The sequence below is a fragment of the Mercenaria mercenaria genome, chromosome 12, assembly GCF_021730395.1.
Source record: "Mercenaria mercenaria strain notata chromosome 12, MADL_Memer_1, whole genome shotgun sequence".
NCBI classification, from domain to species: Eukaryota; Metazoa; Mollusca; class Bivalvia; order Venerida; family Veneridae; genus Mercenaria; species Mercenaria mercenaria.
Window position 1 is genome coordinate 38,487,553 of NC_069372.1, and position 16,791 is coordinate 38,504,343.

General features: G+C 36.1%; 1 protein-coding gene across 4 annotated transcripts in view; it reads left to right on the forward strand.

Annotated features, from left to right (window-relative positions):
* The window catches only part of LOC123533653 (NAD(+) hydrolase SARM1-like), a 104,844-nt gene that overhangs the window by 45,876 nt on the left and 42,177 nt on the right, over nucleotides 1–16,791 (forward strand). For 3 of the 4 annotated variants that reach the window (XM_045315393.2, XM_045315394.2, XM_045315395.2), the window contains one exon: nucleotides 4,918–4,998. In XM_045315393.2, coding sequence (XP_045171328.2) covers nucleotides 4,968–4,998 — 31 coding nt within the window. In that variant the 5' untranslated portion in view covers nucleotides 4,918–4,967. Of the gene's footprint in view, nucleotides 1–4,133; nucleotides 4,211–4,917; nucleotides 4,999–16,791 lie in introns of all 4 variants that reach the window. The other variant, XM_053519740.1, reaches the window with a different exon arrangement.

Here is a 16,791-nt window from a genome sequence, read left to right on the forward strand (position 1 = left end):
TCAAATCTGTTCAAATGGCGGCACTTGGCACCGTTTAGGGGCTGCCAAAGCCGGAGATAGAAGTACCTTTAAACAACTTTTTCTCATGAACCACTTGATGGATCTTCATCAGGCTTGGTCTGAAGTATCATTATAATGTCCTCTCCCAAATTTGTTCAGATTTGGGGCACTTAGCCCCTGTTACGCGATGCTTGAGCTAAAAATACAAAACATTTAAACAACTTTTTCTCATCAATCGCTGGATGGATCTTCATTAAATTTTGTCTGAAGCATCATCATAAAGTCCTCTCTCAAATCTGTTCAAATGGCGGCACTTGGCACCGTTTAGGGGCTGCCAGAGCCGGAGATAGAAGTACCTTTAAACAACTTTTTCTCATGAACCACTTGATGGATCTTCTTCAGGCTTGGTCTGAAGTATCATTATAATGTCCTCTCCAAAATTTGTTCAGATTTGGGGCACTTAGCCCCTGTTAAGCGATGCTTGAGCTAAAAATACAAAACATTTAAACAACTTTTTCTCATCAATCGCTGGATGGATCTTCATTAAATTTTGTCTGAAGCATCATCATAAAGCCCTCTCTCAAATCTGTTCAAAGGCGGCACTTGGCACCGTTTAGGGGCTGCCAGAGCCGGAGATAGAAGTACCTTTAAACAACTTTTTCTCATGAGCCGCTTGATGGATCTCAATCAAACTTCGTACTCATCTTTCAGGTAATAACACAAGCTTATGATGTCAAGTCCCATACATAAATTTTAACAAAATTATCCCCCTTCTTGGACTTGGAGAATCTAGGTTGAAATGTTGCATCAAAATTACTCTCTCCAAAGTCAATAAAGATATTGAACTGAAAGGGTGCATGGCCCAGAACTCTAAATTGTATTTTTGCAAAGTTATGCCCCTTTTTAGACTTAGAAAATGCAGTAGTTTACTATCTCCAAATGCAGATACTTGGTTGAAACTTCACACAGATGTTTGTTGCAGTTGATCCCATTTTACCTACATGTGTATAAAAAAATTTAATTTACTGGAAAGCCTTTGAAAAGTTGAGCATGCTTTCATTATAGACAGCTATTGTTTTTATCTATCAGACTGGAAGGTCAAGGTTGAAGATTATACTTTGCCATGGCATATGAGCTCATGATTTGTAATTACTTCCTAATTGAGCCGCACCATGAGAAAACCAACATAGTGTGTTTGTGACCAGCATGGATCCAGAACAGCCTGTGTATCTGCGCAGTCTGGTCAGGATCCATACTGTTCGCTAACGATATCTGTGATTGCAATAGGCTTTGAAGTTGAACAGCATGGATCCTGACAAGACTGCATGGATGCGCAGGCTGGTCTGGATCCATGCTGGTTGCAAACGCACTATGTTGGTTTTCTCATGGCGCGGCTCCTATGATGTTTCATGCTGACAGCAACTCATCTAAAAAAGACAATAACAGCATGCTGCATGCTTTTTCACTGGATTATTTGTGACATTATAGCATTGAATTTCCCAGGAAAATTGCTTTATCATTAAAAGCTTTTTTTTTTCTCTGAAGAAACACTTTATAACTAAATTTCCCTGACAATGGAGAAACTGTTCATCACTGTACCACAAAAACAAATAGTCTTTATTTATGACATTCTTGGTTTATACAGGATTTAAGTATAGCTTTTGAAGTCCTGGAATGAGTACATTTAGAGATTCCAACAAATATGGAGTTAAATTACTTTTCTGTTGGTTTTGAAAAATTTAATATGACAGTTGCCATAGTATGCCTCTAAATAGCTTGTCTACTGACTAAACAATTTTTAAAAAGAGATTAGAATTAATCACAGATTAGAATTAATTAGATTAAATTTCTATTATAAAAAGAACGAATTCCTCCAAGAGTTATCTCCTATGAAAGAAACAGATAATAGCTTGACAGTATATTATTAGCAATGTCACTGTCTTGTACTAAAATGTTTTTTCTTCAAACAGAGAGTATATTAAATTTTGTTTGGTTACCAAAGATTTATTGTAAAGGTTCACAACAGTGATAAAATTCTGTATTTGGAAACTTTGATTAGAATTCTTATCTTTTAGCAAGAAATTTGTTTAATGGTCTTTTTGCATTACATGTTTTACATGTCCACAGGGACTTGTACATTTAGAAAATGCAGAAATTACTCAGTTGTTAGACAGTCTGCCATCCCTACAGGAAAAGCCGCTCACATAATTTATTTTAATTTACTTATTTTATGGAAGTCAGGATGGTGCACAAAACATAAGGTGGCAGGTGGGATCTGAAAATGGGAAGTGGTTGAGACTGGTTTACAAATTCAACATTATAAGCATGAAAGTATCAAGCTGAGGTTGGAAACCAGTCTCAAAATGCAGCTTTGTTATTGGTGAGTTTCTAGATAGAGCTCAGAATCGACCAATCAAAAGCTAGAGTTATTTAGACTGGTTTGCAAGTTCTGATTTTTCCAAGGAAGTGTTTCAACAAGGCCGTCACGGGCGGTCCGGCTGGTCCGACCATGGCCGGACCACTTTTTTGGCTGAGCATGATATCGGCCGTACCAGCTTTTTTTCAGCTTTTGCTTAGATTAAAAGTGCCTTGCTAATTATCCGCAACGAGCGGTATCTGTCATGATTGCCCGCAGGGTGTGAAAACTTCGGCACACTTAGTGTCAAACGTGTCGACCCTGCTTGATTGGATTAATCATAATCAAACGCTTATCTGATATATCTTTAATCCGATATGATCTAAAGGGCGATTTTTTTTTATCATTTATAATAATTGCTTTGATGGGGAAAAAAAATTGTCGTATGTTTAAAAAAAAATGGAAACAATTGTGTTTTCGTGGTATAATAAAACAAAAACTAACCGAAAGCTAATTTCTTCTAATTATTTTGAATAATCTTAAATAATTGCCTTAAATCAAATAAAATGCCGACGTACATCTCAACTTTAAAATAATATAAACTTCGTTTCTGTCTACTCTTTAAATTCTGAAACCGTATGCTAATAACTTGTTGCTTAACGTATTGCTGCAAAATGGACATACCTGAAATTCCAAGTCAACCTAAGACATTTAAATTTCCAAAACGCACCTTTGGTCAGAAAAATCCAGTGAATAGAAGTTTTCAGCCTTCGTGGTTCGCCAATAGATCGTGCTTGCATTGTAGGGATAACGCATGTTTTTTCGTGTTATAACATCTGCAGAATCCCTCGAGATTAGTTGGTACCCGAGTCCGGTAGGGCGAGGGTACCAACGATTCCCGAGGGATTCTGAAGATGTTATAACACGAAAAGAATATGCGTTAACGCTATTCTAGCATAAAAAGCGTAAAAACCAAGAAAATGAATATATTGTCCCTCAACGTCATTAAATTTCCATGAAATGCACGGTAAAGTCTACGTTGTTTTTTTCACGTTGACGTCATTTCCATTTGAATTATCCGTTTTGGGGCCGTAATACGTTTACGCTTTTCCACGGAACGCACATATATAAAAAGGTGTTATAACAGCACGTGAGCGCGAGAATCTCCCTGTTAACACACGTTTTCTCTCCTGTTAAAACACCCCGAAAAGTGACAATAACAGCAGTTTTATGCTAGAATACGATGAAACTAATGACCTCGCTTATTGTCATGTGTATATGGTTGCTCACACAAAAACTGTTATAAAATTGACTGAAAATCTTGATGGAAAATGCTTTCAAGATGCAAGGAAAATGCACTTACGGGCATCCCAAATCTTAAAATTTTCTCGGTGGAGACCCTCAAACCCCCCTTACCAGAGGGGGGACACCCCCCTCTCCTACTCTCTCCCTTCTCTTAAGATAAGTTTTATTTAAAGTCGGCAAGAAAGCAACATTATAACATAAGCTCTGAAGAGCTTTTGAACCTTCGGCACTCGCAGCACGCCTTCGACGTCCCATGGCCGGACCACTTTTTTGAAGCCGGCGACGGCCCTGTTCAATAAAGAGAGAGAAATGAACTTCAGTCTGTCTTATCTTAATTGAGTTGAAATAAATCACAAATAAATTGAGCAAGCTGTCAGCAGAGCTCTCTGGAAGCTCTTTAGTTTGATTGAATGTGTTATTGTATTAGACAGTACATGATGTATGGCTTCTTTTTATATTTTTGTCATTTCAGCAACAGATACAGTGAGCTTTGTGCAAATTTCAACAATGATTTTACAAGTTTTGGCTAGGAAATAGCCTTGCTACCATCTAGATAATTTTTAATTATTTTTTTTTTAAGTGATTCTCTTATCAGTCTTGGCTCTGATTTTGTTTAGAAGAAAAGGGACATAATTATACAAAATTTGAATAGCCTCAGGAGTTATCTCCTGTGAACAAAACACAGACTAGCTAATATACAAACTAGTCTTACACAAATTCATTAGCATTGACCCTGTCAGTCAGTGTTAATGACTAAGATTGACTGTCAGTCATTCTTTCATTCATATTCCACTAGGCAGAGAACTTTAAGTACAGTCTTTACACATTGTGACAAATCTTCACAGAAAACATCGTCGTAAAATGAGGCTAAACAGCCTGTGGCCTTTACAGATGATGAACAGCAAGAATAATTAAGCCATCTAATGTAATTTGCAGCTTTTACAGACACCAAAGCTATTTTTTGTCCACTGGCGAAATGTCATTATGTTATATATATGAGCTGCACCATGAGAAAACCAACATAGAACATTTGCGACCAGCATAGATCCAGACCAGCCTGCGCATTCGCACAGTCTGGTCAGGATCCATGCTGTTCACTAACAGTTTCTCTAATTGCAATAGGCTTTGAAAGCACACAGGCTGGTCTGGATCCATGCTGGTCGCAAACGCACTGTCTTGGTTTTCTCATGGTGCGGCTCATAATATGCTCATCATATATTTTATAGCTTCTGTTTATTTCTGCTTTCTATTTTTAGATGCCTGAATTGACAGGAGACTGACACTGTTACTTTGTGGGAGAAATAAGATGGCAGAAGCAAATCCAAAACATTTAACAGGTAGAGACCATTTGCTTGTTTCATATTAACTCTTAGCATACTGGCGGCTATTATATCTGCCTTTGCGACCTGTGCAGATCAAGATCAGCCTGCACATCCATGCACTCTGATCATGATCTGCACTGTTTGCTTTTCAGTCAGTAGATTTTCAGTGAACACCCCTTCAAAGAATAAATGGTATTGCCCAAATTGAATGATGGATCAGTCCATTTTAGAAATTTAGCCATCTAAGGGTTAATGCCTCCTGATGTACAGTCAAACCTGTATTAAGCAGCCAACCAAGGCAGGCACACAATCTGGTTGCCTAAGGTAGGAAGTTGTTCAAGACAAGTTGAACATAGAAAAACGAGTCATTTGCGAAGTTAGTTGACTGTCTGCTTAAGGCAAGTAGCTCTTTAATACAAATGGCCACTGAAGCAGGTTCAGATGTGCTGTACAACTTGTATTTAGGACCCACCCAAGGGAGGGACAATAAGTGATCTCTTAACACAATAAAATTATTGGTCTTTTAATACACCATGATTTGTTCTTTAACAACATAAAAAGTAACTGAAAATGTGGTCTTACTTAAAAGATGTGGTCTCTCAATCAATCGAGCAAGTATACCTATACTTAAAAATATCAAAAACGTTAAAACAGATGAAATTAATATCTCTTTATGTAAACTGGAAAGAACAATTTAATTCCACCTTGCGGTGATACTTCCTGACTCCGAACAAAAAGTAATGTCTGACTTTGAGGTGATCATTCAAATTTGAAACATTTTAATGATTGTTTCTGTTCAGGTTTTCATAACTTCTGAGATTTATTTAAGAAACAGAAATCAGTAAGGTAGAGTAAGATTCCTTATGATGATCAAATATAATCTTTTATTGTTTTTTTATACTGTGTGGTTTTGAAATTGCCTTTTTTAAGTGTAATAAAATGAACAAAGCTGTGTATGTGACTTTTAGCTAAACTATTTAAAGAATAGTGAGAGCTATTCTACACACCCGAGCATCAGCGTTGGTGCCGATGTCAGCATTATTTTGAGGAGACGAATGCGTCACACTTTGGTTAATGTTTTGCATGCATGTTTATATCTCAGTAACTGACTGTTGCATGTATTGGATTGAAACAGCCTGCTGAAATAACAAAGTTAGATAACTCTCGGTTGAATTAAATTCAAATTATGGCCCTTCTTAAACTAAGAAAATTCAGTTAAAATTTAACTAATTAACTAACTACCAAGCTTTATCTCAGTAACAATTTCATGTATTGGATTGAAAACTTTACATAGTGCTTCTCAGTCATTGGACCTACTGAAATAACTAAGTTAGACGTAAGTTAGACGACTCTTGGTAATTATAACTTAATTCAAATTGTGATCTTTTTTGACATAGAGAATTTTGTTGAATAATTGCATTTAAGATTTTATCATTGCCGTAATAAAATCGAAATTTGTTATAAATTGTAATAAGATAACTAAGTTACATAAATCTGCCAAGTTATGGCCCTTCCTTAACTTAGAAGTTATCAAATAGTTGAGCGCACTGTATTTTGGACAGCTCTTGTTAATTGATAGAATTTTTCTGATAGCTCATTTATCAACAATCTGAACCAAATCTTGGTAATTTATTTTTCATCCATCTTGGTTGCAGATGACCTCTAATTAGTGTGGCTGTAGTCTAGAGGTCAAGGTCACAATGATGTTGAGACTGAAAACATTTTCTAATCAATACCTTGAGAATACTTAAGCCTTAGGGTTGTCAATCTTCATAGAATGATTGCATTGTGATCAGTATAATTATGACACTTCAGTGAACTATGTCAAAGGTGAAGGTCACATTGTCTTTGAACCTGAAAATGGTTTCCAATTAATAACCGAATAATAATTGAAGAACACTTTGTTCTAAATAAGCAATAATTGCCTATGGTCAGTATAATTATGTCACTTTTTTTTTGTTATCAAGTTAAAGGTCAAGCTCATAATTACCATCAGGCTGAAAATAGTCTCTTTTATCCATAAGAGGAAAACTGTTCTATGGAACCGAAATTTTCAATGATGATTGCTTGTAGGAAGTACTTGACCCTTCCTGATTTGGGAGTCAGTGTATCAGAGGTCAATTTCACATTGACCTTGAACCTGAAAATGTTTTTCTGATAAATATCTGGAACACTTATGGCTGACAGCTTTCAAACCTCCTAGGATAGGTACCTGTATATATGACTCCTTTTTGTTAAAAGGGCTGTACATCAAAGGTCATTGTGACCTTGAAGCAGAAAACTGTTTCTGAACAATAACTAGAGAATGTTTTGGCCTGCGGGATCACAGGATGATTGTCCATATTCACTAAATGATCCATATAGTTGTTGGGTCATTAGGTCAAAAGTGAAGGTCACGGCTTGTTTTACCATGAAAATTACATTCTTAGTAACCTTCGACATTTCTCTAATATTTGTCAAAGGTTTGAATACTGATGTATTCTGATGCAAAGTAGAAAGTTGTTTTTCATTACCTCCCTTTATGACTCTAACTGTAAAAGTTTATGCGCAGTATTGATAACTGCGAGGACAAGAATTGCCTGATGTAGAGTAATTTTCTTGAAAATTTTGTATTTCTTCTCGCATTTGAATTATCCGAGGGCATTACATTGGAAAATAGAGTCCTAGCATCCCATTACATGCATATTGATTGTAAAATTTTAGATTTTTACCTGGGGTCGTACTTGTAAAATTCCATGTTTTTATCATAAAGTAAGCTAGATGTGTTTTTTTTTCTCCATTTTCCTTAATAGTCCCCTACCAGTCAGGTTTCAATAAGTATAGGACTGTGCATTTCTGTTAGTAACTTAGATTTCTGTGTCTGATCCATAACTTTGCCATCCATCAAGCGGTTTAATATAAATGTACTTATCACTAATTTTGACCTCAAATGAAATCAGAGGCCTGAAGGGCCTGAGTCGGCTAATGATCGATGTACTGACAGTATAGTCTACCAGTTTCAGTTTGTTTTTAGTTTTTTTCTTAAAATTTCATAACACAGCTCGATATTTATCCAAAATATTATATCCGGATACGATTACACTTTTCTCCAGTTTCATACATGTGATAAGTTCAGAATCCCAAAACTGGAGGTTTGCCATTTTTCAGCTGGAGTTGGGGTCTCAAAACTGAGGTTTTTTATCGACATAATTAAATCGCGGACACAAAACTTAGAGACATAATCCACATTGTTGGCCACCAATTACGCTGAGACCAGAGTAACAATCTAAACTCTGATGTTGAATCTTGAACAGAGTTTTAATGCACTTGTAACTTACATTTTTGGTTTAATCTTATAATGATGCATGTGACCATATCATTATACATTCAGCTTTGACTATTCAAGTTAGGCACATTGCTTTGAACAGCCTTTAAATGGTCACAAGTTTAATAACCGAATAATAATTGAAGAAACTTGTTCTAATCAAGCAAATTGCCTATGGTCATAAATAGTCCCTCTTTTTCTTGTTATCAAGTTTAAAGTCAGCTAAATTACCATCGCTGAAAATAAGTCTCATTTTATCCATAAGGGAAAACTGTTCTATGAACCGAAATTTCAATGATGATTGCTTGTAGAATACCGATTGCCTATGTCCTGATTGGATCATGTATCGAGGTCAATTTCACTGTACTCTTGAACCGAATTGTTTATCTGATAAATACTGGAACACTTATGGCTTGACAGCATAACAGAAAACTCCTAGATAGGACCTGATATATACCTTATTTAACCGCTGTACCAAACAAGTATGACTTGAGCGAACTGTTTCTAGAAATTATAGAGATGTTTTGGCCTCGATTATCACAGGATATTGCCATTTGTACAAATACCATATGTTGTTGGTCATTAAGTAAAAGTGAAGCGTAACGCTTGTATACATGGAAATTACATTCTTTAACCTTCACATATCGTAAATTGTTGTCCAAGGTTTGAATACTGATGTATTCTGATGCAAATAAAAGTTGTTTCTTACCTCCCTTTGACATAATACTGTAAATTAGCCATTTGATACTGCGGGACATGAATTGCCTGTTAGAGTATTTTTAAATTTGTATTTCTTCTCGCATTTGAATTAATCCGAGGCATTAGATTGGAATGAATGTCCAGCACGCATATAATGGATTGTAAAATTGATTTACCTGGTCGTCTTGTAAATTCCATTTTATCAAAATAACTAATCGTGTTTTTTCTCCATTTCCTAATAAACTCCCACCAGTTCAGTGTGTCAAACAGTATAATGCATCTGTAGTAACTTTAGATTTCTGTGTCTGACCATAACTTTGGCCATCCTCAACGGTTAATTAATTACTATCACTAATTGACTCATGAATCAAGCCGATTAGGCTGAGTCGCTTAATGATTTTATTTATTTTTGACAGTAAGTCGACAGTATTCATTGTTTTAGTTTTTTTCTAAATACATGAAACACATCGGGATTTTACCCAATATTATTCCGGATACGATACACATTTTTCCAGTTTCAACAATATATTTTACAAATTGTGATGATACGAAGACATTTAGCAGCAATTAGCAGTATCTGACATTGAAGTTTACGGTTAAATTACCTCTTATTTAAATCTTTTCATAAAAAAGTTGTTTCGTTTCCTGAAAGCAGCCAAACATAGATGATCTACTTTCGATTTCAAAAACTACAAGAAAATACAATTTAATGTTTCGCCGATTTGTTTATTTCTCGAAATAATAATTAAAATCATTTTTAATATCAGTAGTAACTAAACAAACCAGTAAGAGCTTCTTCTTCCGAAATTTATACGTTTACTGACTGCAAAATTCAACCCACGCAAAGTTTATAGAAATCATACGATGTGTGTTTACGTTCAATGTGGGAGAATTAAGGCTGATCGGCTATGTTACCTAACGCATCCGGATGATTCAGATTTTGTTTTTAAAAAAGCTATGTGTGCGTTTCTGTAATTTTATATACGTTTTTATACGCTTACCCGAGTGAAAATGAACATCTGGAATACCACTGGAGCATCAACTGGAATTCCATCTCAGTTCCACTGGTATTTTTCAACGGAATAGTGTTGGTATTCCACTGGAATAGCGATTATTTTCCAGTGGAATTCATTTGGAATACCAGTGGAATCCCACCAAAATACCATTGAAAAATACCAGTGGAATTCCACCAGAATACCAGTGGAATTCCACCAGAATACCTGTGGAATTCCACCAGATACCAGTGGAATTCCACTTAGAATACCAGTGGTATACCATCAAGTTTCCAGTGGAATTCCACTTAAAATACCAGGGGTATACCATCAAGATTCCAGTTGAATTCCATCAAGTTTCCAGTGGAATTCCATTTGAAATACAGTGGTATACCATCAAGATTCCAGTACAATTCCATCAGGTTTCCAGTGGAATTCCACTTAAGATACCAGTGATATACCATCAAGACTCCAGTAGAATTCCATCAAGTTTCCAGTGGAATTCCATTTGAATACAAGCAGAATATCATCTCAATACCAGTGAAATGCTGATGACCCCCATCCCTAAAGGCAGTGGAAATCCTTTTTGTTCTAGTTAAATTACATCCACAACTCTCACCTGAAAGAATTCTAACGGAAAATAAATGGTATTTCAATGGTAAGTCAATGAAAAAAAGGGTACTTTAATGATATCTAATGAAAATCAATGGTAAATCAATGAATATAAATGGTACTAATGATATCTAATGAAATTCAATGGTAAAAAGTGCACTGCATGGACAGCATTTTTCCCACTGCAACTGGCGGGCATTCAAGGGACACTGGACAGATGACGATTCTGACAGATGGCCCTGTCTGTCAGTGGATATTCGTTTATCATGTGACTTAAATCCTTGCGTTAGGTAAATATATATCTTGCAATGTTGCTTTTAATTGGATGTTGGTGTCATCATCATGTGTAAAATAGGAGATGTGCAAGTTTACATCATGATAAAGACTCATGCTAGTTTTTATCAATTTATATCAAATACATTATGAGCCAGGTGAGTAACTAGGTGAAAATGTGCATTTTGTCACTATTTTAGGGGCCATAGCTCTAGAAATAGGCGATGGCCATGAAACATAGGAGGGGCCCGGAAGTTCATATCATGTTACAGACTCATGCAAGGTTTCATTAATCTATATGAAATTCTTTTTGAGGTAGGTGCATCATCACAAGATGAAAATGTGCATTTTTCACAATTTCAGGGGCCATAACTCTGGAATTTGGGAGAGGGGTGCATTGCCAGCTGGAAAATAGAAATAGGAGGTGCACAAGGTTATATCATTATAATTTAGACTCATCAATTTATATCAAATACTTTTTGAGCTTGGTGCGCCACAAGGTGAAAATGTGCTTTTTTGACTATTTCAGGGGCCATAACTCTAGAAATAGGGAGCAGAGACAGACGAAAAATAGGAGGTGCACACGTTCATATCATGTTAAAGACTTATGCAATATTTCATCAATTTTGGTGAGCTTTTGTGATCGTGCGGTGTCTGTCATGCGTGCGTGCCTGCGTGCATCCGTCTGTAAACTTGTGACAACTCTAGAGGTCACATTTTTCATGGGATCTTTATGAAAGTTGGTCAGAATGTTAATCTTGATGATATCTAGGTCAAGTTCGAAACTGGGTCACGTGCCGTCAAAAACTAGGTCAGTAGGTCTAAAAATAGAAAAACCTTGTGACCTCTCTAGAGGCCATATATTTCACAAGATCTTCATGAAAATTGATTGGAATGTTCACCTTGATGATATTTAGGTCAAGTTCGAAACTGGGTCACGTGCCATCAAAAACTAGGTCAGTAGGTCTAAAAATAGAAAAACCTTGTGACCTCTCTAGAGGCCATATATTTAATAAGATCTTCATGAAAGTTGGTCAGAACGTTCATCTTGATGATATCTAGGTCAAGTTCAAAAGTGGGTCACGTGCCTTCAAAAACTAGGTCAGTAGGTCAAATAATAGAAAAACCTTGAGACCTCTCTAAAGGCCATATTTTCCATGGGATCTGTATGAAAGTTGGTCTGAATGTTCATCTTGATGATTACTAGGTAAAGTTAGAAACTGGGTCACGTATGGTCAAAAACTAGGTCAGTAGGTCTAAAAATAGAAAAACCTTGTGACCTCTCTAGAGGCCAAATATTTCATGAGATCTTCATGAAAATTGGCCAGAATGTTCACCTTGATGATATGTAGGTCAAGTTCGAAAGTGGGTCACGTGCCATCAAAAACTAGGTCAGTAGGTCAAATAATAGAAAAACCTTTTGACCTCTCTAGAGACCATATTTTGCATGGGATCTATATGAAAGTTGGTCTGAGTGTTTATCTTGATGATATCTAGGTCAAGTTTGAAAGTGGGTCATGTGCCTTCAAAAAGTAGGTCAGTAGGTCAAATAATGAAAAAACGTTGTGACCTCTCTAGAGGCCATATTTTTCATGGGATCTGTATGAAAGTTGGTCTGAATGTTTTTCTTGATGATATATAGGTCAAGTTTGAAACTGGGTCATGTGCCTTAAAAAACTAGGTCAGTAGGTCAAATAATAAAAAAACCTTGTGACCTCTCAAGAGGCCATATTTTTCATGGGATCTGTATGAAAGTTGGTCTGAATGTTCATCTTGATGATATCTAGGTCAAGTTTGAAACTGGGTCAACTGCGGTCAAAAACTAGGTCAGTAGGTCTAAAATAATTAAAATCTTTTGACCTCTCTAGAGGCCATATTTTTCAATGGATCTTCATGAAAATTGATCTGAATGTTCACCTTGATGATATCTAGGTCAGTTTCGAAACTGGGTCACGTGCGATCAAAAACTAGGTCAGTAGGTATAAAAATATAAAAACCTTGTGACCTCTCTAGAGGCCTTATTTTTCATAAGATCTTCATGAAAATTAGTGAGAATGTTCACCTTGATGATATCTAGATCAAGTTCAAAACGAACCTTCGAAAACTAGGTCCATAGGTCAAATAATAGAAAAACCTTGTGACCTCTCTAGAGACCATATTTTTCAATGGATCTTCATGAAAATTGGTCAGAATTTTTATCTTGATAATATCTAGGTCAAGTTCAAAACTGGGTCACATGAGCTGAAATACTAGGTCACTATGTCAAATAATAGAAAAAACGACGTCATACTCAAAACTGGGTCATGTGGGAAGAGGCGAGCGATTCAGGACCATCATGGTCCTCTTGTTATTAAATAGTTTTTGAGCTAGGCGCATCACATTTTATTTTCCTACACACATACACACAAATGGATGGACGTACAGATGCATGGACGACACTAGACTAAAATTATATGCCCCCACCACTCATAGTGGGGGCACAAAAACACATATTTTGACAAAGTAAGAAGCATGGAAATCAAGAACTTATCAAAATATTTACATGTTTAAGAATAAAAGTCATGACAACCAATGACAAAAATATGACTGCATCTGACTAGAATTATATGAATAAAAGAAACAGAAAAAATATCACATTTTATAATCAATTTAAACTTCTTTTGTTTTCAACATATATAAGGCACTTACTGTAGCTGATACCATGCTATTCACATAAATCTGGTCCAGAATTTCAAACTATATAAAAACCATCATTTTTCCACCAAAACTGGTGCTATTTTATTCACAAATCATGAAATTCAGTTGAGTGGAATTCCACTCGTACTGGTATTCCAAATTCAAATTCCAGTGGAATTCCACCTGTACTGGTGTAACGAATTTCGGTGGGTGCTATTATTTATCCGAGCGGTCTAGATAAAAATATACTAATATCATAAAAAGACAAGAAAAAGTATCAGAATGCAATAACACTAAAATGAAAGTACTTAAAATGCCATATATTTAATTTTCCTAATGACTGCTTGTCAAACTGATTTTTGTAGCGAAATGCCTATTATATAAATATTCCTCAAGCTATCTGCTTAGTGATTTAAAAGAAATGATTCGAAAATGATTAGCTTATAAAAGGATCAGAAGAATAATCAAAGATACTTGAAATGACAAGAACTACAATGTATAAAAAGATAACCCTTAGCTAAGGCAAAATGCCTTACTAAAATAATCACCAGAATGCCACGACCCAGGCTTCTATTACCAATAAAGACACAGAATGCCTTATCTGTTCTTTGTAGGAATATCAGCCTAAAGTCCTGGTGCAACTGGTATAATAAGCCGCAAAAGACTCTTAAAATGCCACTAGAGTACTACGACCCGGGCATCCAATGTCTTTCAATATATCTAGCTAAAGAATGCCTTCCTTTCGCTTTGAAATTGTTTACTTGGCACTGTCGTCCCAAAGTCCCAGCTTGACTAATGCAACAAATAATTAATTAAATAATTAATTATTAACGATGTGTCTCCTTCGAATACCAACAGCGAACTGAGAGTCATCTAAAGTGAAGCCAAGTCCTTTGACTTGCTTCTTGATCTGCGCATGCGCTAACATACTTATCCAATGGAAATTCTTCTAGGAAATGCGTAGTGCTACTGAACATTACTATGTAAAACGTCTACTGATTGGATAAAAATACTTACATTCATTTCTAATGAACGCCGTCTGGACATTGACTGATTATACATGTACGTATATATGCAAACAATAAGCATTTATTGATATCTATTGAAATAAAGCTTTAAGCAGCGAAAGTTCACCATTAACAGAAGTATTATAAATTGATTGAATGAAATATGAATGCAATCAATGCTTTCATTTACCTCAAATACTTACATGAAGTGATTTGATAGCTCGTTTGCAGAACACTTGTTTTGTTTGCAAATGACGTTGCATAACAAAGGGGAAAGCACTACGTAGAAGTTATCAAAAGCTGTTTTGTTAAAGGTGAACAATTTTAAGGAACAATCGTATTAGTGTAGTAGGGACATTTTGTCACACTGGTATTTCAAATTCAAATTCCAGTGGAGTTCCACCTCTACTGGTATAATTTCAAATTCCAGTTCCAGTGGAGTTCCACCTCTGCTGGTATTTCAAATTCCAGTTCCAGTGGTATATTTGGTAATTCCACTGGTTTTCCAGTAACATAGCAGATTCCAGTGGAATTTATGTAGCATTCCACTGGAATTCCATTGATTTTTTCACTAGGGTAGAAATTATTAGACATGCGCATTTGCATTATTTCTATACGTAATTTACGCTAATACGCGTCTTATCTGGAGCCCTGTGGAACTATTTTTTGTCTTTCGCTGGATGTTACCCAAGCTTTGAAGCCTGCGCAATTCTTAAAATGCACATTTATGCTTAATGAGTTACATTCGAGTATTGCACAATTACAAGTCATAAATATGACAGATTACATCGTATATTGGTCATAGCAAAGGGAATTGACACAACTTAACTTCATTCATGCAGTGAACTGTTTGAAGTTTGAGAAATCTAATGGAACTACATCCCTTCACGTGTTATTCGGTCCATTTAGAGAATCGCTGAACAGCAAGGACTCGTCAAAAGGCTTTCAGCCTTTAGCCGACTCAAAAATGTGCCATGCACAACTCCTGGACCCCAAGATCACACATAAAGGTCACACTTTTTGGTCGGTTTAGGTTAACATGGTATAAACAGTGTCTGTTTCTTGTCTAATCTGAAACCATGCCATTCATGAAGGGATGCGAGTAATGGGACGACATGTCCTGTACAAACTCAGATTCCTAGCTGAATGGTCAACAGTATACTTAGGAAGTCAGATGTTTGAATACTTCATTCATATTATTATTATTATGCCAGATTTACATAGCGCCCTTTTCATGATAAACACATTCAGAAGCGCTTTACATATAGCAAGGCATCCTCTACTAGTACAGACAGAGCGATCTGACCAGAGGGACAGAGTGAGATAAAGCCCCCAGAACAGATAGAGAGAAATCCTTTTTAGATACAGGCCTGTCCGACAAACTTAGCTTAGCTCTTTGTGAATAGACAGTCTTGTTCTTTATTGTGGCTGGTGTATAGCACCTATACATGCAAAGTTGTCTTTCCTGGGAAGAACCAGTACAGGCCTCTTGGTTAGGTGGGAGACACTCAAGAGCATCTCAAAAATTTCCAGTGCCAGGACTGGTATTCGAACCTCGGACCTCTGGATTGACTGTCAAGCATGTTACCACTAGACCACAGGCCCACCTATTACATACCTCATTATATGTAAAGTCTCTGGCATTGATTATAGGAGTCAGGCATTTTGACTTTAAATTGTGTATTCACATTAAGCATGCATATTGAATTTCATGCATGTGCTTGTTATTTGCTTTGTTTAGGTGAGCTGTGATTATAGGCAGATGGTCAGGCATCAGTCCTCCATTGTCCATCATCAACATTTTAACTTAAAAATTGTAGGGGAAGTTGGAACGTAACTAGAAATAGAAATACCTTTAAACAACATGAGTTACTTCTTCTTTTGAACTGCTTGATGTATTTTCATCAAACCCAGTCTGTTGTGTCATTACAATATCCTCTTCCATTTATATTCAGAAGAGGGCATTTGACCCCTTTTTGGGCCCTCTAGAGCTAAGTATTGATAAATCTCAGATTTGCTCAAACTGGGTGCTTTTCAGGGCTCTTTTTGGGGCTGCTAGAGCTAAAAACATAAAAAATATTTTTAAATGACTTCTTCTTTGGAAATACTTGATGGATTTTCATCTTCTTCTTCTTCTTTTCGTTCACAACTACACTGTCCGGATTTTCATCAAATTTGATCTATATTATCGTTATACAGTTCTTGCTTTTAAAAGTTTATTCAAGTAAGGGCACTTGTTCCCATT